The sequence below is a fragment of the Diceros bicornis genome, chromosome 7, assembly GCF_020826845.1.
Source record: "Diceros bicornis minor isolate mBicDic1 chromosome 7, mDicBic1.mat.cur, whole genome shotgun sequence".
Taxonomy (NCBI): domain Eukaryota; kingdom Metazoa; phylum Chordata; class Mammalia; order Perissodactyla; family Rhinocerotidae; genus Diceros; species Diceros bicornis.
In genome coordinates, this window is record NC_080746.1 from 40268708 (window position 1) to 40296092 (window position 27385).

Below are 27385 nucleotides of genomic sequence, written 5' to 3' on the forward strand. Positions count from 1 at the left end.
AAGTGGTTGCCTCCAGAGAGTGGAAAACTGGGGAAGGAACAAGAGATTGCTGTGTTTTGGTAACAGTGATAAAGAACCAAATGACTTTTAAACTACATGTATGTGTAACTAAGTTAAGAAAGATCTGGATAAATATTCTTTTTCAGTTAGAAAAGATATTTTAAAGAAGTAATCCATCATATGTGCATCCACTTATACAAGAATAATTACATTTTTGAAAACAACACTCCAGAATTCATCCATTTGGAGACTCCATGTATGTGTTTCATTGACCTTACCATTGCTCAATGCATTTGTGCAATTCCTATTTAGAAATGACCTTCAGAGATAAGTTTATTAAAAATAAGCTTTAACAATCTTAAATATATTAGACTGCACGACACATTGGTTGGTGGCCATGCTGAGCCCTCAGGGAGTTGCAGCTACACTGTAGTCGGTGGACAGATTTCTCTGGAAAACCTAATTGATTTCTCTTTTAAGTAGCAGAGGCTTGGAGAAAGGTGGGGCTGTGGAGCAGTTGTTGGGGTTTGGGAGAAGCACAAATTGAAGGATGTGGCGAAATACATTAGAGCCACACTCACAGAATGACTGCTTGTAAAGGAGTTGACATAAGAAGCAAGAGATAATTTCAAACACTTCTTATTCACATTTTTCATAAGATTCAAGGGTTTATTGCATTGATAAAACAAAAGTGATTTACTATGTAAAGGGAACAATGAAATAAATATAAAACAAAAGAAGTTCTTGGAAATAAAAACATGGTTGCCAATACTAAAGATCTCAATAGAGGCAGTAAAAAACAGAATGTAATCATTGCTGAAATAAAAATGAGAATACTCAAGAAATTCCTCCAGAACATAGAGCAAAAAAGACCATGATGGAAATTATGAGAGTAAAGAAGAAGACACAGGCATTCTAGGAGATGAGAATGAAATAAGATAGTGGAGAATTATTAATCAAAGAATAGAAGAATATTTCACTGAGCTGAAGAGATTTGAATCCTCAGTGTAGAAGTGTTCACCAAATGCTGTGATGGATCATGGAGAAAGGATCCATACCTAGAAAGTCATCCCGGTAAGTCTGTAAATGCCAAGGATAAAAACAAATCCTATAAGCCTCCAGACATTTATAAAAAGAAAGAAAGAAAAAAATCTTGAAAGACAGAGAGAAAGAGACTGACATTGACCTTTCCATCTATAACACTCAATTGTTCAAGACAGTGGGATTAATATTACAGAGTTCCTGTTTGAGAGTAAAAACAAGATATTTGGACATGTAAAAAGTTAAGAAGTATACCATCCATGTTAATTTTTATGAAAAGATTACCTAAGGAAGTACTTCAGTCACATTAAAAATAAATTCAAAAAAATTTTAAAATTAAGAACAGGGAAGATTTTGTATACAAATAATAGTAATAAGCAATGCAATCAAACTTACAGCTGTTAAAAAAGGATTCTTAAATAAAAGAAGAATAAAATAATTAACATTATGCTATATGTAATAATTTACATATAAATTAATAGCCATCAGGAACTAGAAATCCAGATTATTCTTGGAGGTAGGATAAGGGAACGGGGAAGCAAAGACAAGACTAAGGGTTAAGTCTTATGAGGGCTGAGGGATGCCAAAGTTACAGTTAAAATTCAGGATGCCAAAAGAGAAACCCAAATTTAAAATGTTTGTAAAAAATATAAATTAACAACTTATGAAATAAGATGCAGAACTTCTAAGAGAAAAAGAGGAAAAAGAAATCAAGATTGAGTAGCAAATGTTGGGAAAGCAAAAAGGGTCAAACGTTAGTGATCATAAAATCCTCTTTTTAATGGCAAAGACTCTCCAACTGAGGTATATATATTTTAATCTAACCATACACTATTTACGAGAGACACAATATGACATAAAAAAGACTGAAAACAAGGGTGTGAGATCATAGAAAGCGTATTTTAGTCTGTGTCCCCAGTTCCTGGTACAGGGCTCCTAAAACCCATGTATTTTCCTGGGTGATAAGAACACCAGGAGCATTTCTTATTCTAATATGGGTCTTGGACCCCAGTTCCTGACACAGGGCTCCTGAAACCCTGGTAATTTCCTGGAGGACAGGAGTGTCTTTTGTTCTAATGAGGTGACTCCAGGTGGGCTCCTGGATAGCTCCTGGATGGGGACTGGCCACGGGAAAGACCAAGTCATGATTAGAAGCTTGGAATTTTCAGTCTCTCTGCCCATTCTCTTGTGAAGGGAGAAGGGCTGAAAATGGAGTTAATGATCGATCATGTCTATGTGATGAAGCCTCCCTAAAATCCCAAAAGTATGGGGTTCGGAGAGCTTCTGGGTTGGTGAACACACGGAGGTGCTGGGAGAGTGGTAAGCCTGGACAGGGCACTGAAGCTCTGCACCCCTTCCCACATAGCTCACCCTATATGTCTCTTCCATCTGGATATTCCACTGTATCCTTTATCGTATACTTTAATAAACTGATAAACAGTGTTTCCCTGAGTTCTGTGAGCCGCTTTAGCAAATTATTCGAACCCAAGGAGGGGTCATTGGAATCTCAGATCTATAGCCAGTTGGTCACAAGCACAGGTGACAACCTAGGGTTGCAACTGGTGCTTGAAGTGGAGGGCGCAGTCTTGTGGGACTGAGGCCTTACCCTGTGGGATCTGACGCTGTCTCCAGGTAGACAGTGCCAGAATTGAGTTAAATTGTAGGACAACCAGCTGGTGTTACAGAGAATTGCTTGGTGGGGAAAAAACTTTCACACATTTGGTGACCAGAAGTGTCAGAAGTGAAGTGCTCTCTTCACTTCTTGAAGGTAAAAGAGACACACAGGGAAGAAAGACATAGTAGGGAAGAATGGGGTTTTTCCCTACATAGAAAGGAAAAGACTGAGTTTTTTCTCTTTACAAAGGGGATGAACAAGGATGTTACAGACTAAATTAAATTAAAAAGAGAGCAGAGTTGGCGATATCAATATCAGGCAAGGTAGAATTCAAACAAAAAAACATTAACTTATACTTGTGAGATATTTTATAAAGCTAAATCATATAATATACCAAGAAGACATAACATCTATGAACCTCAATACATTGAGCAACAGAACACTGTAATATGTAAAAAAAACTACTTGAAATACAAGAAGAATCAGACAAAACCACAATTATAGTAAAGGTCTGTCCTAAAATTTGACAGATCAAATAGACAAAAAGTAAGGTAACAGTGGATTTGAAAAACATAATTTAAACATAATAATAACAATTAAAAGGTGTGACTATATATGCATAATTTTTTTAAACTTTTACGTAACCAATAGAGAATATACATTTGTTTTCAAATGTCCAAAGGACATTTATAAAAGTTGATCATGCAACAGATCACAAGACTCATCTTAATGAAACTGAAATATCATATAGGCCATATTCTATGACCGTGGTGGTAGGAGGATTAGAAAGTAACAATAAAAAGATAATTAAGCATCCCTGGAAGTTACCTCTCCTAAATATCTCTTCAGCCAAAGAGGAAATCAAAGTTGAAAATAGACTATTTAGAAAATGAGACTGGAATACTAATCCTACGGCCAGCAGCAAAGCTGTATGCGGGAAGAACTTTAGCTTTAAACGCTTTTATTATGTAAAGAAATCATGAAACCCAGAAATCATGGAAATAGCTGAAACACAAATTTCAACTAAAAAATCAAAAGAATAAGATAAGTAAATTAAATCATAAAAGGACAAATTAATAAGAGTAGAAATTCATGAATAAGAAAACAAAAACAAAGCAAAATCTAGATATGGTTCTCTTAAAAAGGCCAATAAAATAGATCATTTATTCATTCTATAATTATTTATGTTCTGGACACACATTCTAAAAACAAATAAAAAGAACAAACTCACTTAAATATGACTGTTTTGATTAGAAGGAATTTAGGTTGATTACGACGGCACAAATACAAACACCTATAATTGGGAGAAATCATAGATAAATTAAAATTAAAGCCTATTATAACCCAGATGTCAGAGAATCATGATTCAACCACATTACAAACATTCTGTGTGAAAGCGCCCACCTCAGGCCTGTGCACTTTCTCTTCCTGCTGTCTGGAACTCCCTTTGCCCAGACACAATCTCAGATCCAGTGCCAGCCACCTTTTCAAGGAATCCTTGTTTGATCACCCCATTCACACTCTACTCCTCTCATCCTTAGCCTGCTTTATTTCTTTTTCTTTCTACCTTTCTGAACTCTGTGGCAGAGGCTGCTAGTTGTCCACCAGTATCCATTCTTCTTTCTTTTATTATAGAATTTCTAAGCTTTAATTGACCACATGGCTGCCCAGTTAGAGACCACACTTCCCAGCCTTCCTTGCAGCTACCTATAGCTCTAGGATTAAGTTCTGGCCAATGAGAAGTGAACAGAAGTGAGGCCTGCCACTTCCAGGTCATACTCCTAAAAGGAGGGTCTTACTCCTTCCTCTTGCCCTTTCCCCTTTCCTCTGGCAGAAGCACAGTCATGATGGAGGGAGCGTAAGCAATCACTTTGGGTCCAGAGATGGAAATCATGTAGTGAGGATGGCAGAGCTGCCCTACCAGTCCTGGTCTGCTTGTCTCTGAACTTGTATACGAAACAGAAATAAACTTCAATCTTATTTAAACCACTGTATTTTGGGGTCTCTTTGTTACAAGAGCTTAGACTATACTCTAACTAATATGTTTCATTTTCTTAGTTGTAAAATGAGAATGATACCTAGCATGGCTGTTGTTAAGGAGGAGTATGCAGTAGGAGTTTAAAAAGTGATAGCTATTATTATCCAGACTTGTGCAGCTTTCCTTTAGCCTGGTGTCAAAGTCATGTTCTGAGTAGAATAGTTGAAAGTCACGGTCAAGGTTGGGCACTATAGTACCACCCGTACCCATTGTTCCTACCCCTCTCCCCTCCCAGCTCTGGGGCAGCCAGTGGCTAGCTGGCTAATGAAATAGGATGAGAAACCTTTGTGGTGCTCCTGGCAGGAAAGGGGTGGGCACAGATGTTTGTGAAAAGGAATTTAATTTTTTACGATGGCAAATGTTATGCAAATCCTATTCCTTATCTCTTCGTGAAACTTTTGGTTTGATACCCAGTTCTTTGTTGTTTTGAGGAGCTAACTCTGTTTTGAGGCTACGTTTAAGTGTTGAGTTCAGCCTTAAGGGCAAGTGTGGAGGGAAGCTTGAGACACTCGATGAAGCAAGACAGGAGCCACCTGGCTAGGAGCTGCTGCACTGTGAAACCCAAGAGCACAGGAGGCCTGCGTGGGCACCCGCCACCATAAAACACTGGAAAAATGCACTGAAAGTTAGAAAATGGTTATTTTTGAGTGCAGATCCATAGTCAAAATTGGAAAGACTCACACTATAGATTCTTAATCAGAGTCACTTGAATTCCCCCCATGCTCCTCACCGAAAATAATTGGCACATCCTATTAACACTAAATTTCAAAATTCATGCATCATCAGGGAATTTTTGGCATAGTTAAGTACCAACTCATTCAATACAAATTTCTCAGCACTTACCCCATTGTATTTTGGGCTTGTTTCTCCATGTCAAGAAACTGCTGCACCTGGTTTATATTTCTTGATTTTTAATCTGTTAGGGGGGAAAATGATCTAGAGTCCTTAAATGCTTATGCTTATTAACATATAAAACAAGAAAATTCTGCTACTGGCAAACCATGTAGTATGAGTTTTTCTGAGTGTAGTAGCCTTTGGTTCTAGAAAATGTAGAAATTTGGTCTTTTTCCTTTTTTTTAGTGCCCCCATGCATTTATGACATTGGCTTAGCGATAAGTTGAAATATGTGGTACTGACTGAAATGACCATTCATCCACTCTACTGAACAGCAGCTTGGTGCCAGGTATGTTGCAAAGTGCTCAGTACACGAGATGAGTGAAATAGAATTCCTCTTCAACAGGAGATCCAACTAAATGTTCTCCAACTTGCCTTTCTGTGGATCCCGGAAAAGTTTGCCTTTGTTTGAGTACATTCTTTCTTTGGCTCTTTCCCGGTTTTGTTAGAATGAATATACCATGAGATTTAAGACGATAAGGCTAAGAATTGCCTAAAAAGAGAAATCTTACAATTCTTCAACGGGTCTGTGGGCACCTCCTCAGCCTTTTGATAAAATAGGGATGTTAGTACTTGCCCAAAGTAAAAAGAAAGTTTTTCCCAGCAACAAAGTTTTAATTAAAAAATAATCTATGAGGATAAATGGACAAAGTATTGAAAAGGACTTCCACTCCGCTGAATCACTGAATAAAAGTCAATTAAGTAGTATTTAAGATGGGAGAAACAGAAGGAGAAAGATTTCCAGGCTCATGTCACTTCAAATTAAAGGAATTTAAGACTCTGGGATTGTGTGTGGAGAGGACGGGCGAGGAGTGGGAATGGGGAACGAGAACTTGACCAGAACGGACAGATGAATAAATTGATTTTGTAGGTCCTCAAAATCCTTCACTGTAACGTCAGGGAAACTGAGGCACAGACAAGCTAGCTGACTTGCCCAAGGCAAGATCTAGAACCTAGATCTTCTAATTTAGGAAGACTCTCTGCTCTGGCTTCTGCAAGGACCGTCCTGAGCCCTGGCTCTGTCCACCCGCCGCGCGCCCCGGGCCCCAAACCCGACTCCTTGAGCCCCGCCCCACCCCGCGCACGGTTCAAACCCAGCCAGCTTGGGTTGGGGTCCCCCGCTCCTCTCGGGCAAGCCCGCCCGGCCGAGGGGCGGGGGCGAGGGCGAGGGCGAGGGTCAGGGGCCGAGGCGGGGTCATACAGGCCGGGGCGGGTTACCTGCGCCGCGCCGCGCTCCCCCGAGCGGTCTGGAGCCCCGGGAGCAGGATCGCCGGGGTCACCGCCAGCCCGGTCCGCCCCGAGGGGCCCCGCCGCCCGCCGCCGCGCTCCCGCCGCCCGGGCCCGCCCGCCGCGCGGCCGCCAAGGCCGTTGTGGCCTCTCCCTCCCCGCCAGCCCCGGCCCGCCACGCCGCCACCGGTTGCCATGGGGACGCGGCCCGAACTCGCCGCGGCCGGGACGCGGGGCGGGGGGGAAAATGGCTCGGCTGCGGCAGCGGGCGCACCGGCGGAGGGCGGCGGCGGGCGCGGCCTTGCGGGGGCTCCCCGGGTCACCGCTGTCCCGCAGTTACGCATCGAGCGTCTGCTCACTACACCCAGGGCTCCCGAGCCCCCATTCTGGGTCCTTTCCTCTCGTGGCTCTCACTGTCTAGCCCAGTGTCCGGCACCCAGCAGGGTCGGAGAAACATTTGTTGAATGAGTGAAAGAACGAAATAAGGAAAGAGCAAATAGAAAGAGCTGGGAGGAGGGGAGGGTTCTGCATCCAAGTTCCTTAAAACTCCCCCTGGCCTTCCTCCCTCTTACCTACGTTTGAAGTGGTATGAAAAATTTGAAATAGATTAGGGGTAAAGAGAGCTGCCTTTCTATTCACCAAGGTGTCTTCCAGCTGGGAAGAGCTGGATTTTTTTTTAACTGCATTGCTCAGTGCACAGCTACTCTGGTCGCGATAACAGCAGCAACTATACCTGTCTTTCCAATCCAGCGCATTGGGGCCTTAGAACAACTCTGCGAGTTAGGCGGAGCAGACAGAGTTGCCTCCCTTTTAGGGAGAAGGAAATAGCTCCGAAGTGGGGGAACGCGGACGGAATCCAGAGTGACTGATTCCAAATTCTTTCCTTTTTCACCAAATTCCAAGAATAATTGATGAGAGAAGCTCTGTCTCACGGTCTTGATTTCAAAGAAATGGTAAGAGAGAATATATACTTATATACATATGCATACACACACACATATATATATATATACACATTTTTTTTTCTACTGATACCTTGAATATTTTTAAGCACTTGAATTTTGTGTTTGGATAATATTCTTGCATCTATTTTAGGAAGAGAATTCCTTCCTAATACATCCAGTCGATTAATTTTTAATTCTTAAAATCTTTTATTTGCAATCCCCTTTCATAACATTAACACTAATTTGCTGCTTTAATATGGCTGTCAATTTAATACTGACCCCAATCCCTCTATCCAGGTTCCATCTGAATTACAAGAAACCATTTGCTGTTTCTTGACAAATTGAGTTTCATAGATGAATTGTGTAAAGTAACTCAGGTTATTAGTCCTAATACGTGTTTCATAGCTCTAGTATTATGATTGAATGAAGACAGTGATCATTTCATCTTAACTTGAAAGTTTTCATTATTCTGAAAACCTTAGTCATATTCTTTATCCTTGTCTAAACTGAATGGGTCAATGTATTTGTTCTGATCTGGGAAAGGAAACTAGGAACAAAATTTAATAAAGTTTCAGGATGCCCAATATCACTCATGCTGTGAAGCTCTTTACCATTGGTAAGTACTTAGCTGTTTACTATTTCTTTAGATGCTCAGCAATACCATGTGACACAAGTGTAACAGGTGTTATTATAGCTCCTTTTAGCAGATTAGGAACCTAAGGCTTAGAGAGAATAAAGGATTTGTCCAAGATGGTACATCTAGTTCAAGTGCAGCTAAGATATGAACCCAGATCATCTTGCTCCAAATCAAGTGCTCTTCAAACGTGTCCAAAAATTAATGTTGAGAAGGTCTCTTTAGCAGTCAGAATCTTACATAGGTACCTGTAGATGTATTTAAAGCCACATTTTCACGAGAAAGAGTACGTGTGGGCAGGGCTCGCAAAGCCTAAGTATGTGCGAGTTCACATACTGTGATGGATTTTAAGGAAATTTAAATATAGAATAGAAACACCCCTTCCAATTTAATAGGAATAAAGCCTTTCATTTCTGGATGAGACTTAAGGCTTAAAATGCACAGACCTACCCCTCCCACCTCTCTCCCAACTCTCACCCCCCAAGTAAGAAGTAACTGCAAAGACTTGAATTTACCCTGAAATGTACCTGACTATGATTAGATCTTTTCAGGTGAAATTGTTTTGAAAGGGAGGAGGAGAGTGGAAAGTCCCTGACTCTAAAGAAGGGCAAGAGTGTGACCAGGTGCTAGTGAGAGGTGGCAAGAGAGCTTAGTCCTGAAAGAGAATTGGAGGACACAGGAAGATCAGAATAAGATATAAAATACAACCAGAAATGGTCAAAAGAAAGTATAGGGAACATATATGGCTGAGGAATGAGGATGATCTATGGAAGAAAAGCTAAGGGACCAATTATATAGAATAAATAATAATCTTAGCCATAGACTGAACCTTAAAAAATGAAAAACCTTCATTAACAAAACAGTTTTCATGGCAAAATTTATAACAGTAGTACAGAAAATGAACATGCAGCTTTAACATATGCAAGGTTATATAAATTAGCTTGATGTCTGTCGTTTTATCAACAAGGAAATATCTATTTTTCTATCATTTTCAAAAGAAGGTTCAAAATTATATATACATTACAATGAAAAGCTAAGTCTATCTTATACATGAAAAATATTTTAGAAATTTTTTTAACATAATAATAATAATATAATCATAGAATTGGAAGAAACCATAGAGGGGACCTAGTCTGACTCCTTCTTTTTACATAAAGAAACTCAGACCCAAAGAGTTAAAATAATTTGACCAGTTTCATTGCTGGTTAATGACACAAATAACGATTAGAATCTAGGTTTTTTTTTTTTTCTTATTGTTTCATGCTAATTCTATAAATGGAAGCAAGTTTAAGGAATTTTCTGGAGATACTTCAATACATTTTCTAGTTGTGAGAATAACCATTCAGGAAGAGGAGATTCAGTCTTTAGAACCAAGGTCACTCTAGAGGCAGTGCTGTCCAATAGAAGTATAATGTAACCACTTATGTAATTTTAAATAGTTTGGTAGGCAAATTCAAAAAGTAAAAAGAAACTAGTAAAGTTACTTTTAATAATATATTTATTTAACCGAATATATCCAAAATATCATTTCAACGTGTAGACAATATAGAAAATTATTGAGATATTTTACATTTTTTTCATACTAAATCTTCAAAATCTGTTGTGTGGTTTATACATACAGCACCATCAGTTCATAAAGCCATATTCAAGTGTCAATGGCCACATGTGACTGGTGGCTACCATATTGGACAGTGCAGTCCTAGAATACCGGTGCCTGGTCAGAGTACTAAAGCTCTTCATTAAGTAGGGTTGTGCAGTGAGAGAAGGGTGAGGCAATGAGAGAGATTCTAAATTATGTAGGTGTGATTTGAGAGGGACTATGAAAATCTCCTCCCTCAAAATCCTCATTAACTTTCTCTGGGTTGGGAGAGGGGTTGGGCATCTGAAGAGAAATGCATAACTGGGGTCCTTAGTGGGGCAGAGTGAGGCCTTCCCTGCATCATGACTCACAGTCCTGTCAATTCTCCTAGTAAAGGCTGCTTCTGCAAAGAGAATTTAGACTAGTTGGGAGGGCCTTACCTCTGAGTCCTGGCTGGCCAGGGGCCCAGGTGCCAAGGTAGTACGGCTTCTTGTTGGGAATTAGAAACACCAGGTCTCATTTTAGGTTCAGAAAACAAAACCCAATTCTTTGGAAAACGGCTATCATGATTTTTTTTCTATACTTGTCCTTCTTATAAACCCTTAATGTTCAGCACTGTGGTTTTGAAAATGTCATCTTCTCTTGGATATTTAGGGGAACCAAAGATTTTGTACAGTCCTGAGCTAAAGTTTCATAGATGGAATAGCTTATTTCCTGGAATCAGGCATGGTGCGGGCAATGCTGAAGTGACAGGTCCCCAGTGGAGAAAACAAATTTGGAGCCATAGGTCAACTCTTTCCAAGAGCTCATCTCTGTTAAAACCTTTTAGGTTTCAAGCTAATAGGATAGTGAGAAATTATTGGGTCAAAATCTAGCAAAAGGCAAGAACCCGGAGAAGTGGGCCCTCCATTTAGTTCTGCTTTTGCCTGGGAAGTATTTGATGCTCTGGAAGAAAAACTGAGCAGCAGTTTTTGTGGTCTTGTGAAACAAAAGGGACAAAAGACAAAGCCTGGGCTCACCCCAGGAAGGGAGTCAATGACTACTCTCTGCCTTTAAGCTGGAACCCCAAAGGGCTTTGCCATCAGGAAAATGGTGAAGTGTGAATAAATTAGTACTCACTGACTTGCAGCCTGGCTTTGGATCACCTTGGTGGTAATTCAGGACAAGCTTTGAGCATGGATGAGGCAGCGCTGGACTGGTAGATTAAGACAATCAGAGGAAGCAAGCAAAAGTTTTCTGTGGTGATGCTTAAAATCATTCTAGGCAGGGTCTGGCCCAGTGGTGCAGTGGCTGGGTTTGCGTGCTCCCCTTCGGCAGCCCAGGGTTCGTGGGTTTGGATCCCAGGTATGGACATACACACCGTTCAAGTCATGCTGTGGCAGTGTTTCATATATAAAATAGAGGAAGATGGGCATAGATGTTAGCTCAGGGCCAATCTTCCTCAGCAAAAAAGAGGAAGATTGGCAATGGATGTTAGCTCATGGGCAATCTCCCTCACTAAAAAAAAAAAAAAAATTCATTCTAGGCTTCAAATTATTCCTAAGAATAATTTCTCAAATACAATGACCAGAACACACTCAAATATAATCAGGACCAGGAAACAAGATACCATCAGGGAAAACCAGTAGAAACTACAGACCATAGAAATAGAACCACAGAAGCTTTAGATATTGGAATCAGATAAAGGTTATAATAGTGTGGAGAGTATGTTTAAAGAAATAAAAGACAATAATGAAGAAATCTATAGGGAGCACTAAATACAAAAACTGACTTAGTATATTTGAAAAGGAACCAAATAGAAATTCTGAAAGTGAAAATATTACTAGTAACCAAAATTAAGAACACAACAGATGTGTGTAATAGTAGATCTGATACAGGTGCAGAGAGAATTTGTGAACTGGAAAATAGATCAGAAGAAAGTTTCCAGACTGTAGACAAAGTAATGAAAAATATTTTAAGATGAAGGTTTACAACTTTAGTACTTTTTATAGAATTATTTGTTGTTACAAAAATAAAAATAGATAATATATATGAAAGTATCTAGCATGTGCCCTAGCATATAGTGGGTACTCAAGAAGTATTTGTTGAATTTGAAATTTTAAAAAAATTCATTTGGTTATTTTGCAAATCATCTTTGTCACATTTTATAATTTCCGTTTCTTTGCCAAAATGTTCAGGCTTCTTTTTAATTTTTTAAACATATCAATGAGAGTAATTTTCTATTTTGTATCTTATGATTCCAATCTCTGAAATTTGGGGATCGATTACTGCCAGTTCTTACTTATGTTGTCTTGTTTTCTGGTGTATTTTATGATTTTTGACTATGAGATAATTTCATGGGAAAATTTATTTCTGAGACATCTTCGAGGCTAGGATTGAGGTTAAATTCTTCCAAAGAGGATCTGCATTTGCTTTTGAGAGTTGCCTTGGGACATAAACAGCCTCAAACCACTTTACATTAAATTCTTCACAGGAGATTTTTTGAGACAACATAGGTAATATGAATGAATAAAAAATAAGTATAGAGATGGCTTATGATACAAATTTCCAGAGAAAGAATTTTTCTTCACCCAGGGCCAAAGTCAAGATAGGTATGTTTTCTGCTGTTCCATTTCTGTGACTTAAAAAAAATAAGCCTTTTATTTTAGAGCAGTTTTAGATTCACAGAAAAATTGTGAAGATTATTCAGAGTTCCCACATACCCTACATCCCGTAGCCCTTATTATTAACATCTTAGGTTAGTATGGTCCATTTGTTACAATTAATAAACCAATACTGATATACTATTATTAACTAAAGTCCATATTTACTCAGATTTCCTTAGTTTTTACCTAATGTCCTTTTTTCTATTGCAGGGTCCCATCCAGGGTAACACATTACATTTAGTTATCATGTCTCCTTAAGCATCTCTTGGCTGTTATAATTTCTAAGAACTTCCTTGTTTTTGATGATCTTGACAGTTTTGAGAAGTGATAGTCAGGTATTTTGCAGAATGTCCCTCAATTGGAATTTGGTGCTTTTTTCATGATTAGAGTGGGATTATGTGTTGGAGGAAGAAGAACTGCCATTTTCATCACATCGTATCAAGGGGACGTACTATCAACATGATTTATGACTTTGATATTGATTTTGGTCACCTGGTTGAGACAGTGTTTGTCAGGTCTCTGCACTCTAAAATTACCCCCCTCTTCACTTTCCATACTATACTCTTTATAATTTTATTTATTTTATTTTTTTCCCCCAAAGCCCCAGTAGATAGTTGTATGTCATAGCTGTACATCCTTCTAGTTGCTGTATGTGGGACGCGGCCTCAGCGTGGCTGGACAAGCGGTGCATCGGTGCACGCCCGGGATCCGAACCCTGGCTGCCAGCAGCGGAGTGCGCGCACTTAACCGCTAAGCCACGGGGCCGGCCCCATACTGTACTCTTTAGATGGAAGTCATTATGTGTAGCCCACACTTAAGGAGTAGGGGGTTATGCTCCAACACCTCCTTAAGGGTACAGTACCTATATAAATTATTTGGAATTCTTCTGCGTGGAAGATTTGTCTCATCGCTCCAATTTATTTATATCAGTATGGACTCATGGATATTTATTGTATCCAAAGCGACTTTATTTATTTTGTTTCTCAAATTATTCCAGTTTTGGCCATTGGGGGTTCTTTCAGTTAACTTCTATGTCCCTTTGACATGCCCTCATCATTGTGGTTTTTAGTTTAGCTTAGTTTTGTTTTTCTGGAGCACTTCATTACTGTCTGGAATTATAAGATGTTCCAGGCTCATCTTGTACACATTTCCTGCTTCGCTCCTAGAATCTGCCATTTCTCCAAAGAGTTATGGCTCCTTTCATTTAAAATGCAATTAGAAACCAAGATATAGGGACCAGGTGTGTTCATTGCTACTTGGGTATCATTGATTCTAGGCCCTATTAGCTGACAAAGCAGAAAATATGTGTTTCTATACTAACCCATGTATATATAAAGATCTATAAATATTTCTATATGTAACCATTCATATCTTTATTAGGCTAAACATGAGTTCTCACTGTAATCTCCAACTCTAATCTGTTAACCACGTGGATCATTCTAGCCTCCTCCCCTTGCTTATCTGTAGACTCCTAATCTAACAGTAAAAAACTGGCTCCCACCATCCACCATCCATTTACTTAATTATTCAACTGCAGTGTACAAGTGCAGTATACAAGTACAGTATCAGAATTGTTAAACTGTGCTCTACGGGAAACAACTTTATCAATTAGAGTACAGTATTTATGTACAGTTAATTTTGCCTTGGTTTTACAGATTCTACTCATTTCCAAAGTTACTTAGATCAGTACCTTTTCCCCTACTTCTTTCAATGAGGTTATTTCATACATTTGTAATACAGTTAGATTCTTTTGTCACATTCTGCATTTCATCCTGGGATACTCCAACCTCCTAAATCATTTTTTAAAATTTTGCATAGATTAAGGTTCACTCTTTGTGCCTCATTTAGTTTTATAGAGAGGGTAGCCTTTTGGGATCCGAGTTTTATGCAGAGGTCCTCTATTGGACTCCTCAACTGCCCTGGTCCTGGACTTTCTATCCTATAGTCCTTCTGCAGATAGCCACCCCAGTGTAAGCAGAAATACTCAGGGCAAGGCTTGCTTAGCATTCACTCCCTTGTTAGAGTTCTTGCTTTCACGTGGGTTTTGAAATCTATTGGTTCCAATCTTTCATCCCAACTGAGATATATATTTATATTTTATGTAATATTTTATGTGTTTCAATAAGGAGCATTGTTCTAATCAAACATGGTGCCAGAAATGGAAGTCCTTTCTACATTAGTTAAAATTTTTTTATATTCCATTGTGTATAAATATCTCTTAAGTTCCCTCAGCTCTTTATTTTTGGAAACAGGAAGGGTAAAAATTATGAATGTGTTAAATAAATAAGACTTCAAGATCAGACCCCATCTGCTATAAATAGTGATGTCAGTGAAAAATTAAAGAATACAATATAGCCATTTGTAAAATAAGAGAAGATGACTTTAAAATATATTTAGAACACAGAATTTTGTATTAGGAAATTCGATTATTGTTATTTTGTTGTTATTTAATTTTATTGAAATGACTTCTATGAATTGAGAATTACTTTCTGTGTATCTTGGAGTGTCATGTTTTCTGGTTACCCTATAAACAATGGTTAACCTGCAGCTGGCTGAATAAAACTGAGCTAGAGATACATGAAGATGTACTTCAAAGAAATATTAATGAATAAACATTCTGTCAGCACGCTGAGAGACTGCAGCACCTGTTTTAGAGAGATACCAGTGTTTTATCCATTTTAGTGTCACCCTTCAATGATCATGTGGAACAACATGCAGGTTGAAGAAAAATGACTCCCAGCACCCTCATTACTTAGGTTTGTGTTGCAAGACTACTCATCATGCTGCCACTATGATGCCTCTTTTTGTTCCTGGTATAAAGCATGTTAGCATTGTTGCTGTTGCTACTGAATATGAGTTGTTATGCCTATAACAAAATATTATTCTATAAAACATCTGAGTTCAGCATTGAGGGAACATGGGTTTGCCACATTCAAGAGGATAAAACAAAACAAAACATTTTTCTCTTTTCCTTTACCAGACTAAAATTATGAAACCTCTTAGATACGTCTCAGAAAAGGAAGCAGAGAAATGTGTACCATGAAATCTAGTTCATAGTGCCCTCACGTACAGTGCCGTTTACTCCCCACATGGTTGAATTCTACAGCACTAGGATTCTGGATGAGGCTGGTTAGAAAACAACTTTTGACAATTTAGGGGAATTATCTTCTCTAAAAAATAAATTTACATCATTCTGATGATACAATTTGGAATGGCACCTGAAAAGTATAGTTGCCTTCAGTTTGTCGTGACCTCAACATCCAGAAACCCAAATTATCTCTGAAAGTTTGTAAATTGCTTTGCAAAGAAGGCGTCAATCTCATTATCATGGTGTTGTATTGAAATTCTTTATGCGGTCTTATTTCTGAACTGACTGGGAGAATTTTCTCAGCTTGACATAAATCCTTACATAGTAGAGACCGATGATCATTGTGAGAAGAAACCACATTTTCCTTTTTTCTGTTTTCATAATTAAACATTTCAATTGCATTGTCTCACTTTAACTGGGTATAAGTGACTTACCCATTGATGGCTGAATTAAGTTTGCAAACCATGAAGGAAAGGAAAATGTTCATTCTTCCAAAAAAAGAATCAATAGCAGTAAGCAGTTACCCCTAGGCAGGAAAAAAGATATAATTTCAATGTTCATCATTTAAAATTGTGCAATTTTTTTTCTTTTCTTGAAATCTCCTTTTTCTTTGCACATACAATATGGAAAACAATTATATGAAAGATTTATTTCTAAGAAAGTCAGCTGAGCATTGTAGAAAGAATATGGGCTTTGAATTCAGTTCTGTCACTTAATAGCTATATGATTATGGCTAATCTATTTACCACACTGAATATTAGTTTCCTCATTTCTATAGTGGGAAATAGTAATACTTAGAGGGCTGTAGAAAAGATTAAATTAGGTCAGTTATGTATATAAGGCATTTGTTACATAGTAGGTGCCCAAGAATAGTTGCAATTAACATCATTATTGTTGTTACTAGGATTATTATTGTAATTATTATTATTTGTTACATAGCTATTCTACTGTGTTTAAAACATTCAGAGAGAAAAATATACAGTTACTTTTAGAAACAGATTAGCCTGAAGAAGTCATAAAATAAAGAGCTTAGAGAACTCTTGAATGATAATTGAATAGTGATAAAGGGAAAGTGAAAGATAATTAAGTTAATTGGTTGCTAAGGTATTTTTTTCCCAATTAAAAGTTAGTCCCATGGGGTTAAACGAAGACTTTCTGTATATCTGAATTTAATTTAGTCCATCATTCATCCATTCAAAAACTGCACATTTATGTAATTTTAACTACTTCCTAGGCATTGTGGAAGCAGAAAGATCAAGGGATAGAAGCATTCAAAGAAAATTTTATCTGAAATAAGCAAGGTGCTTTTTACAAACTGTAAACCTACAAAAAGATGCTCACCCTTATCAAAAGTTAAGAAATACAAATGAATAAAAAATATCAGATAATTTGTCTCATAGGATTGAGAAAAATTAGAAAGACTGATAACATTTAAAACTGGCAAAGACATTCACAAAAATTAACTCAAAATGGATCAAAGACCTGAAGGTGAGACCTGAAACTATAAAACTCATAGAAGAAAATATAGGCAACACACTATTTGACATTGGGTTTAAAGGAATCTTTTCAGATGACATGCCTACCCAGACTAGGGAAACTAAAGAAAAAATAAACAAGTGGGACTTTATCAGACTAAAGAGCTTTTATAAGACAAATGAAACCAGAATCAAGATGAACAAACAACCAACCAGCTGGGAGAGAATATTTGCAAAACATACATCTGACAAGGGGTTGATCTCCATAATATATAAAGAACTCACACAATTGAACAACAAAAAAACAAACAACCCGATCAAAAAATGGGCGGAGGAAATGAACAGACACTTCTCCAAGGAAGATATACAGATGGCCAATAGGCACATGAAAAGATGCTCAACATCACTAATCATCAGGGAAATGCAAATCAAAACAACACTAAGATACCACCTCACCCGTTAGAATGGCTATAATCACCAAGACAAAAAACAACAAATGTTGGAGAGGATGTGGAGAAACAGGAACCCTCATACACAGCTGGTGGGAATGCAAATTGGTGCAGCCTCTATGGAAAACGGTATGGAGATTCCTCAAAGAATTAAAAATAGAGATGCCCTATGATCCAGCCATCCCACTACTGGGAATCTATCCAACGCACCTGAAATCAACAATCCAAAGAGGCTTATGCACCCCTATGTTCATTGCAGCATTATTCACCATAGCCAAGAAGTGGAAGCAACCTAAGTGTCCCTCGACTGACGATTGGATTAAGAAAATGTGGTATATATATACAATGGAATACTACTCAGCCATAAAAAAAGACAAAATCGTCCCATTTGCAACAACATGGATGGGCCTGGAGCGTATTATGTTAAGTGAAATAAGCCAGAAAGAGAAAGACAAACACTGTATGATCTCACTCATATGTGGAATATAAACCAACACATGGACAGAGAAAACTGGACTGTGGTTACCCGGGAAGTGGGGGTGGGGGGTGGGCACAAGGGGTGAAGGGAGTCATATATGGGGTGATGGACAAACAAAAATGTGCAACCCAAAATTTCACAATGTTAGAAACCATTAAAATATCAATAAAAAAAAAAAAACTGGCAAAGATATAGAGACACTCTCATCCACTGTTTGGGAGAGTGTAAACTGTTACAATTATTTTGGGGAGGTAATTTGACAATATCTGTCTAAATTTAAAACATGCATAGCCAGGGCCGGCCCCATGGCTTAGCGGTTAAGTGCGTGCGCTCCGCTGCTGGCGGCCCGGGTTTGGATCCCGGGCGCGCACTGACGCACTGCTTCTCCTGCCATGCTGAGGCCACGTCCCACATACAGCAACTAGAAGGATGTGCAGCTATGACATACAACTATCTACTGGGGCTTTGGGGGAACAAATAAACAAATAAATAAAATTAAAAAAAAAAACATGCATAGCCAGAAATTCCAATTTTAAGAATTTATCCTACAGAAATACTATCTTGAGAACATAAAGATATACATACAAAGAGATTGTTGCAGCATTGTTTACAATTGCAAAAAAGGAGAGGGGGAGAACAACAGAATAGTATACACCTGTATAGTTATGTATTGCTGTGTAACAAATTATCCCCAAAATTAGCAGTTCAAAACAACAAATATTTATTGTCTCACAGTTTTTATGGGTCATGAATTTGGTTGTGGCTTTGCTGGGTGGTTCTGGCTCAGGGTCTCTTATGAGATTACAGTCAAGATGTTGGCCAGAACTGCAGTCATTTAAAGGCTTGTCTGGGACTGAGGATCTGCTTCCAAGATGGCTCACCCACATGTCTATTGGCAGAGTGGCTCAGTCCCTCTCCACATGGACCACATGGACCTCTTCATAGAGCTACTTGAGCATCCTCATGACATGGCAGCTGGATTCTTCTAGAGAGAGTGATCTAAGAGAAAGCAAGAAGGAAGCTGTAATATCTTTTATGACCTAGTCTCAGAAGTCACACATTGTCCTTTCTACAATATTCTATTTATTAGCACCAAGTCACCAAGTCCAGTCTAAGCTCAAGGGGAGATGAATCAGGCTCTACTTTTTGAAGGGAAGAGTGTTGAATGATTCGTGGACATATTTTAAAACTATTCTAACTTGTACTTTGGCCACAAATTACGAAAATTATTTTCACATAGAAAAAATACTCATCCCCTCCAAACCCCCCCCCAACCCCAAGTCTCAACCCTTTACAGCATCAGCTTAAAATCCAGAAATACATCATCTTAATCAGATCCAGGCGTGCCTGAGGCTTCTCAGGTGTCATTCCTTATATGCAGCTCCTGAGTACAGTTCCTTCAATCTCTAGCCCCGTGAGCTAGAGACAAGTTATCTGCTCACATACGCCCCTAATACACATGTATGCAACAGGCACAAGATAACCACTCTAGACATTCTTGTTCAAAAAGAGGAAAAATCGTTGGGTCAAAGCAATAATTGTTCTATAGAAATTCTGAAATCCACCTGGCCATATGTGAGAAGTTTCTTGATTCAGACTCAGTCCTGCTCCTGCCCAGGAATGATTCTCCATGTCTCTTGGCTCCATCCTCCAGGGATTCTCGTTCCCTCCTCTGATTCATCCTTCCTTTTCCTTGAAAGGTAGGCTGTCTGTTTTGGAGCTGTGTAGTTTTCTCAGTAATGTTTTGGGGTTCCAAATGCCTCTTCTCATTGTGTGGTATTTCTGTAATTATAACCTGGTGGTATTTATGGAATTATAATTATTTTTAGAAGCTTTGTGTGTTTCCTGTGGCTCTTATTGTGGTTCACTTCGTTAGACAAAAGCCACGCTCTCAAATATCTTGAAGGGAAGTTCTTCTCCACTTTGAGCTTCTGCTGAACTATGAAAGGACAATGTCCTTAAGCTTCTTTGAAGCTCTGTGGTTTGAACAGTTCTCTGAGGCACCATCTTAGATCATTCTGAGGTTGTAAACAAGGTATTTTATAGCTACACCATCAGCCTCATCTCTTGACCACGTTTTCCTGGCAGTGCCTTGGATTTGATATTTCCTGGAAAGCTATTTCTTAATTTTAGCTTTGTTTGCAACCTGGAAAGGTTGGGGATTTTCAAAACCATCAAGATTTGACCTCTTTATGTTCTGACCTCTTTCCTCTCACATTTTATTATAACCAGTAAGAAGAAACCAGGTGGCACCTTCAGCTCTTTACCTGGAAAGCTCCTTAGCTATTTCATTTAGGTACATTTTCTACTTTCCACATTGCCACGGGGGACAATATTGTTAAACTTTCTGCTACTACATAACAAGGGTCCCTTTCTCGCCAGTTTCCAAAAAGCTTTTCCTCACTTTCCTTTAAGCCCTTACCCACAGCCTCCCCATGGGCATCAGGCTTCTAGTAACAGTTTCTTTAGGCTTTTAATAACACTCTTCTTCAAAGCCCTTACAGCCTTTGCCTGCTACCCAGTTCCAAAGCCACTTCCAAATTTTTAGGTATTTATTATGACAGCTCTCAGCTTCCAGATACCAAAATCAGTATCAGCCATCTACTGCTGTGTAACAAATTATTCTAAAACATAGCAGTTTAAAACAACCACTGATTACAGGCATACCTTGGAGATATTGTGGGTTTGGTCCCAGACCACCACAATAAAAGCGAATATCACAATAAAGCACGTCACATGGATTTTTTTGTTTCCTAGTGCATATAAAGGTTATGTTTACACTATACTGTAGTCTATTAAGTATACAAAATAGCATTATGTCTAAAAAAATGTACATACCTTAATTGAAAAATACTTTATTGCTAAAAAATGCTAAGTATCATCTGAGCCTTCCGTGGGTCATAATTTTTTTGCTGGTGGAGGGTCTTATTAAAAACGCAATATCTTCAAAGCCCAATCAAGTGATGTGCAATAAAACGAGGGATATCTGCATATCACAATCTCTGTGGGTCAGGAATCAGGGGGCAACATAACTGGGTAGTTTTGGCTCAGGGTCTCTCATGAGACTACAGTCAAGGTGTCAGTCGGGGCTGCATTCATTTGAAGGCTTGACTGGGGCTGGAGGACCCACTACCAAGACGGTTCACTCACAGGTATATTGGCAGAGGGCCACAGTTCCTCACTGGCTGCTGGCAGGAGGCCTTTGTTCCTTGCCATATGGCCTTTCCTTAGGGCTGCTTGAGTGTCCTCATGACACAGAACTGGCTTCTCCCAGAGTGAGTGACCTGAGAGAGAATAAAGGGGAAGCTGCAATGCCTTTTATGATCTAGTCTCAGAAGTCACATGCTGTCACTTCCACCATATTCTGTTCATTAAAAGTAAGTCACTAACTTCAGCCCACACTCAGGAGAGGGGAACTAGTCTCCACCTTGGAGAGGAGTATCAAAAATCAGTGAATTTATTTTATTTTATGAGTGTATTTTAAGGCTGCTTCAATACCAATTAAAAATAATGAGGTATGTCAAAAAATACTAACTTAGAAAAATGTTGTTGATATATCACTAAATGAAAAAGAACAGAGCAAGTTTGATAACGATATATATACCATGATTTGGAGAGAAGCAAATCTAAGCTTGCATACGTAGGCTTAAACATAAAAATTTCTAGATTCTTACAGACCAAAATGTTGATAGTGCTTTCAGAGGTATGGTAGGTGTTTGGAAATGAGCCTAATGAAACTAAGGAGAAGAGTGAGTTTTACATATTATTTGAAAAAGAGATAGAATTACGAGTGATGTTTTTCTACTTCCTTTGTGTTTTTCTGTGTTTTCCAAACTTGCTAAAATAAACGTGTTGCTTATATAATTATAAAGTTGCAAATGTGCAAAACAGGGAGAGATTTAGCATTTAGCTGTAAACATTGAATTGAGATTGGAAAAGAATGGAGATGAGGCCCCACCCCAAGTTTCAACATAATGATCAAATCTCCAAGAGGGAAAACCAATTGTTTACTACTGAAGGTCTGATTTGTTAAAAGTGGTTAAAATCATCCATGTAAATTTGTGAAAAACATAATTTCAATTCTATTTAATGTACAAATGTTGACAAGATTTTAGGAAAGAATATATAATGAAGGATTTCTGATTAATACAGAAACATGGCAGATTGAAACATGCTTTACCTACTCTTCTCACCTGAAACTCCACTACAATGTCAGTAAAAGATTAGACACACACACACATGCACAGTGAGAGAGAAGTGGGGAGAAGGAGATAGAGATGGAGAGAGAGAAATAGAGAGATTGAGAGAGAGGGAGAGAAGGAGGAGGAGAGAGAGAGAGAACAGGAAAGAAGACAACAGCAGTGTAATTTTGGCAGCTAGAAAGCTGGTGAATGAGTAATGACTGACTCCGCAGACCAGACGAAGCTGAAATCTAAGCCTTCAAGGACTAAAGCTACAAAGCATGTCAACTCATGCCAAGGATCCAAAAAAAACCCTCAGGAATTGAATCCACCAAGTACTTCAGAATATAGGGGGAACAGGTAGGGAAGAAAACAAGGAAGTTGATTGAAAATCTACATAGGATGTAGGTTATTACCCAAATCCTCTCCTCAGTACCACTCCCCAGCTAGGCAACTGCCTTTTCTCGAATCTGGCGGAAAATTAAAAGTTTACACTCCGGAGATGTCAAACCAGAGGGCTCTGGACTTAGGACATTCAACAGAGAGGAGGACAGGAGAACAATACCAAAAACAGGGGAACCGAATGAAAGCCTCTATTCTAAACAACCTCTTCCACAGCTCAGCTCTTAGAATGCTGCCAGCCATATTTAAAGGCAGGAGATTGGAGGATTCCTCTCTGAGGAAAGTGATCAGCCAAAGAGAAAAATGAGAAAAACAAAACAAAATGTTGACACTTAGGAGTCCCCCAATGAAATGAAATTGCTGTGTTCTACTCAATTATCCTTCAGTGAAGCCCAGTCTTTAATAAGCCCTACTCTCTCTCACAATCTTAGGGCCTCTTTCTTAAATATGTGCTAAAACAAGAATGATGGGAGATTTGGGGGAAACTTTTAACATCAGAGAGATCAAAACAAATCAAAAAACGTGACACAGATGAAACAAACAATGTAGGAAGCATAAGAAAAAAACAACTACAGTTATCCTCAGGGAAATAAGAAAAGCATTGCGTCTACGACACTCATACAAAAAAGTTATAAAAAGAGAACATTTAGAAAACAAAATAGACCTCTTAGAAATTTTAAAATATGATACAAGAAGTTACAATTCTGGAATAAAATTTAGAATACATTAATGATAGGTATATAGAAAACTATCAAATGAAAAAGAGGTAATTATTAATTCCAGGGCAACATGACATTATATAACAGAGAAATATAATACAGTACTTGGCTCAGATAAAAATAATGTTTACATAGACAGAATAATGCAAACCCAAATACTGATCTATCAAAAGATATGTTATAGCTATATATATGGGTAGATGAAAGAGGAGAATTCCGTGCGTGTGTTCAGTGGAGTAATGATGTATCATCAACAGTAGGATAGCCTAGATAATATCTGAAATAAAAAATTAAAAAATAGAATAAACTTGTTCATTGGAAAGCTGTGATAGACATTAGTCATTTCTTTCAGGCTGTCCAGTTTCTTTTGAACAACTTTCTATTGTATTTGGAGTATTTACTGCCATATTAGCCTTGTATCCCCCAAATAAACCCAAAAATTCTGTTCTAGTGTCCTTTGCAGCTGGCAGAGACACATGTGACCTGGGAATCCACCAGACTCACTCACTTGAGATTTTGACTTAGAAGTGAGAAACTTGAGGAAGGGGCCCCATATGGAAAACATTTGGCTGGTGAGGGCTGTGACAGAATCATTCAGCCACAAGGTTGAGTGCCAGAGCAGAAATGGCATCAGTGGGGCAAGTACTGTAGTGTTAGAAGCTGTTTGTTTTTCAGGGCAGTCTGTTGCACGGTTTTAACCGTTGTTTCTGGAAGCTTAGCATCCCAATGAGCTGCCCAATATCCTGCGTCAAACTGTTGTCTGCAAGTAACAACCCTGAGAACTATAGAGGCAAATACCAAAAGAATAGCTAAAGAACTTCAAATGTTTGCTTCTGGGAGTGAAAGTCAGGAGTGGGAAGAGGTTCATCAGAAAACTACTGTTTTTTATTATAAGCCTTTGTCTTTCTGTTGGGCTGTCTAACCATGACTATTTAACTTTCTAACCATGTACATATATATATGTTTGATAAAAATTAAAATTGAAACAAAAAGAAAGAAAACAAAGAGATGATAAGAACTATCTTTTGGAGAGTATAAATGCACTGCACGGTGCTGCTTCTCCCATTTTTTGTCCATGGGAGACATTACTAATTGAAATAGCTCTCTTTCCCTCCAGAGCCTGGAAACAGACTCAAAATCCTTCCCAGTATCTGTTTCTAGGTATATTGGAGTTGGGTCTTCAGATGAAAACTATTTGCCATTCTTGGCCTAAGAGGATATATTCAATCTCTTTCAGGCCTGGCCTTGCATTTCTGAACTTAAGTGAAAGCGAGCTCAGAATATGCCTTATGGTATACAGAATTAGGACATATGTCCCGGTACACCTAATTCTGACAAATACCTCCATTAAAGGATGTAAGTCACCACTATAGAACTCTATTAATCCGGTGAAATTGCTGTAGTTGAAAAAAGCCATTTAGGTTTCTGAACATTAACATGAAGATATACTTTGAAACTTTACAGCACTGTGATTAACAGAATTTTGTTGCTTGAGTGTTCAAAGTAGCGCGAATCTCTTCGCTAGCAATATTGGCATAATGCTTTATAAGAAAATCATGTTCCTTCAAGTCAACATACAGTTAATTCACATTTGGAGATGAGGCTACTGTGACAACATGACACATGTTTAATGAGGTTTAAACAGCTTCAGAAAGGGCTGTTTAAAGGGAGAGAAAAGTAATGCTTTATGATAGAAAAATAGAATACTAGAATTATCTGCACAATTTTTTTTTTTTGTGAGGAAGATCAGCCCTGAGCTAACATCCACTGCACAATTTTTAACAGTCATTTGCAAGGACTTATTGTCACTCTTTTATCATAGTTTTCTTTCTTTCTTTCTTTCATTTCTATTGCTACAGTGTGGGATTATTTGTTCTATGCTGAAAATGAATTTCTGTACAAGATTCAAGAAGCACACTTAAATCCATCAAGCACAGCGCCTGTTAAAATCTCCTGGCAGTTTTCAATGGCACTTTTATATTCCTTGGAATTTGATTGTATCTGCCTCATCTTTATATTAATCACATGGCTACTGTGCAAGGACAAAAGTTTATAGCTTGAATTTTCTGGCCCACAAAGTCTCAGAGGAGGTTGTATCTCAGGTCCTGGAGAGGAAGACCTAATGGAGCATGGTAAATGAGACGTGGACCAGTGTGGGTAACAGTACAATGTCAGACAAAGCATTGGAAAACCCAGGGCCCCAAATTCTGCCAAACCAGTGGAGTGACTTTGGGCAAGCCACTTAACCTCTGAATCTCATTTCTCTCATCTGTAAAATGAGAAGATTGGGTTTAATGATCTCTAAGATCTTTCCCTGCACCCAAATCCCTTAATATGGACGTGGCATGTTTTACATCTTTTAGGATTCCTATGGATGAGTGTTTAAACATAGAAAGTATGTAGGTAGGGTAGCTTTTATTCTCTTAGGGAAACCAAAAAAGCATGACGAATGTTAAGAGCAGTGCCAGGACAAGTAGAGTGTACACAGGAATCCATTTGGGTAGTTTAAGGTTGCTGTGACTATGTTTAGTCAGGAAAAGGTGTCAGGAAGCTGAGTATCATCTAGAAAATCTCTGTAGGGACTATCTTTGTAAAGAATAAAGCTTCAAGAAAAATGAAACAATAAAATCCCTAAAGGCGTGAAGTGACTCACATATGTTTTTATTTGTTTGTTTGTTTATGGACAATGTATAAAAGGCAATGGTATACTTTTTTGGTAAGGATACTTAACTTGGTTGGGTAGGATATGGGGTGACAATTCAGGTCACAGCCTTAGCCCCATCTCACAAATTGGGGCAAATTAATTTTTTTTAAATTTCTGTTAAATTTTGAAAGTTTAGTGTTTACTTTTTAGTACTGTATAAAGGAACATAATTCAGCAGAGTGATTAGGAGCAAAGACTCTAGAGTCAGATAGAACTGGATTTGAATCCCAACTCCACGACTTACCTCCTGGGTGTCCTTGGGGAAATGAAATAATCTCTCTGAACCCAGTTTCCTCGTCTGTAAGGAGAGAGCATATCTGTGGTGAAGATCTTCCATTTTGCTTGCCTGGCATTTTTTCACCTTCTTTTGGAACCTTTCTTTCCTGAAGGGGCACTTATTCCATGTGGTTAGTTCAATAGGGCCTGAACCCACTCTGTCTATTCACATGGTTGAGTATGACCTGGGCCTGGCCAACCACATTACCCTTCTCCCTAATCAATCTCAACCTCAGGGATAAGCAGATGACCCAAGGCAGCCAATCAGACAGTCCTCTGAGATTTTACTCCCAGAGCTGTGGGGAAGATGCTTCCCTTCTGTTTGGGTTGCTAAGGAGGTAGAATATAAGATTGAGTCTAGTGATGTCCACCATGATTACTATATGAAGAGAGACTTTTGGAGAGATAGAGGCAGGAATAAGTATAGGGGTATAGATAGAGATTGAGATAGAGGTGAAGATAGAGATCGAGATGGGGAGAGAAACAGAGTTAGGGATTGGAATAAGAATACAGTCAGAGATAGCGATAGAGTTAGAGGTAGAGGGACAGGGACAAGGAGAGAGTTAGAGGCAGGGACAGGAACAAGGAGAGAGATAGAGACACGGACAGGGATAACACTTAACGGCATTGTTCGAGCTCTGGATCCAGCTGAACCACTACCCTCAGATCTTTTGGCTACAGGAGCCAATAAATCTCTTTTGCTCACAGTAGATTCACTTGGGTTCCTATCATTTACAACTAAAAGTGTCTGAACACAATTCTTACCTCATAGAGTAATGCTAAAAATTAAATAACATAAAGCCCGTACAGCACTTAACACAGTGCTTGGCACGGCCAGGTTGCCACTGTGAGATGCTAAATACACAGGAGCCGTTATTAAAACTAATCAAATATCAAATGTACTTATACTTTTATGCCATTTTTTTTACCCTGAAAAGATTCAAGATGAAGAAGATAAAAAAATTGAAACAGTATGCTATAAAGTTCTATTATGGT

At 38.6% G+C, this 27385-nt stretch overlaps 1 protein-coding gene across 1 annotated transcript in view; it reads right to left on the minus strand.

Annotated features, from left to right (window-relative positions):
* DEUP1 (deuterosome assembly protein 1) overlaps window positions 1-5577 on the minus strand; it is a 90059-nt gene extending 84482 nt beyond the window's left edge. The window contains exon 1 of the mRNA XM_058544520.1: window positions 5538-5577. Coding sequence (XP_058400503.1) covers window positions 5538-5566 — 29 coding nt within the window. The 5' untranslated portion in view covers window positions 5567-5577. The remainder of the gene's footprint in view (window positions 1-5537) is intronic.
* Window positions 5578-27385: the final 21808 nt, after the last annotated feature.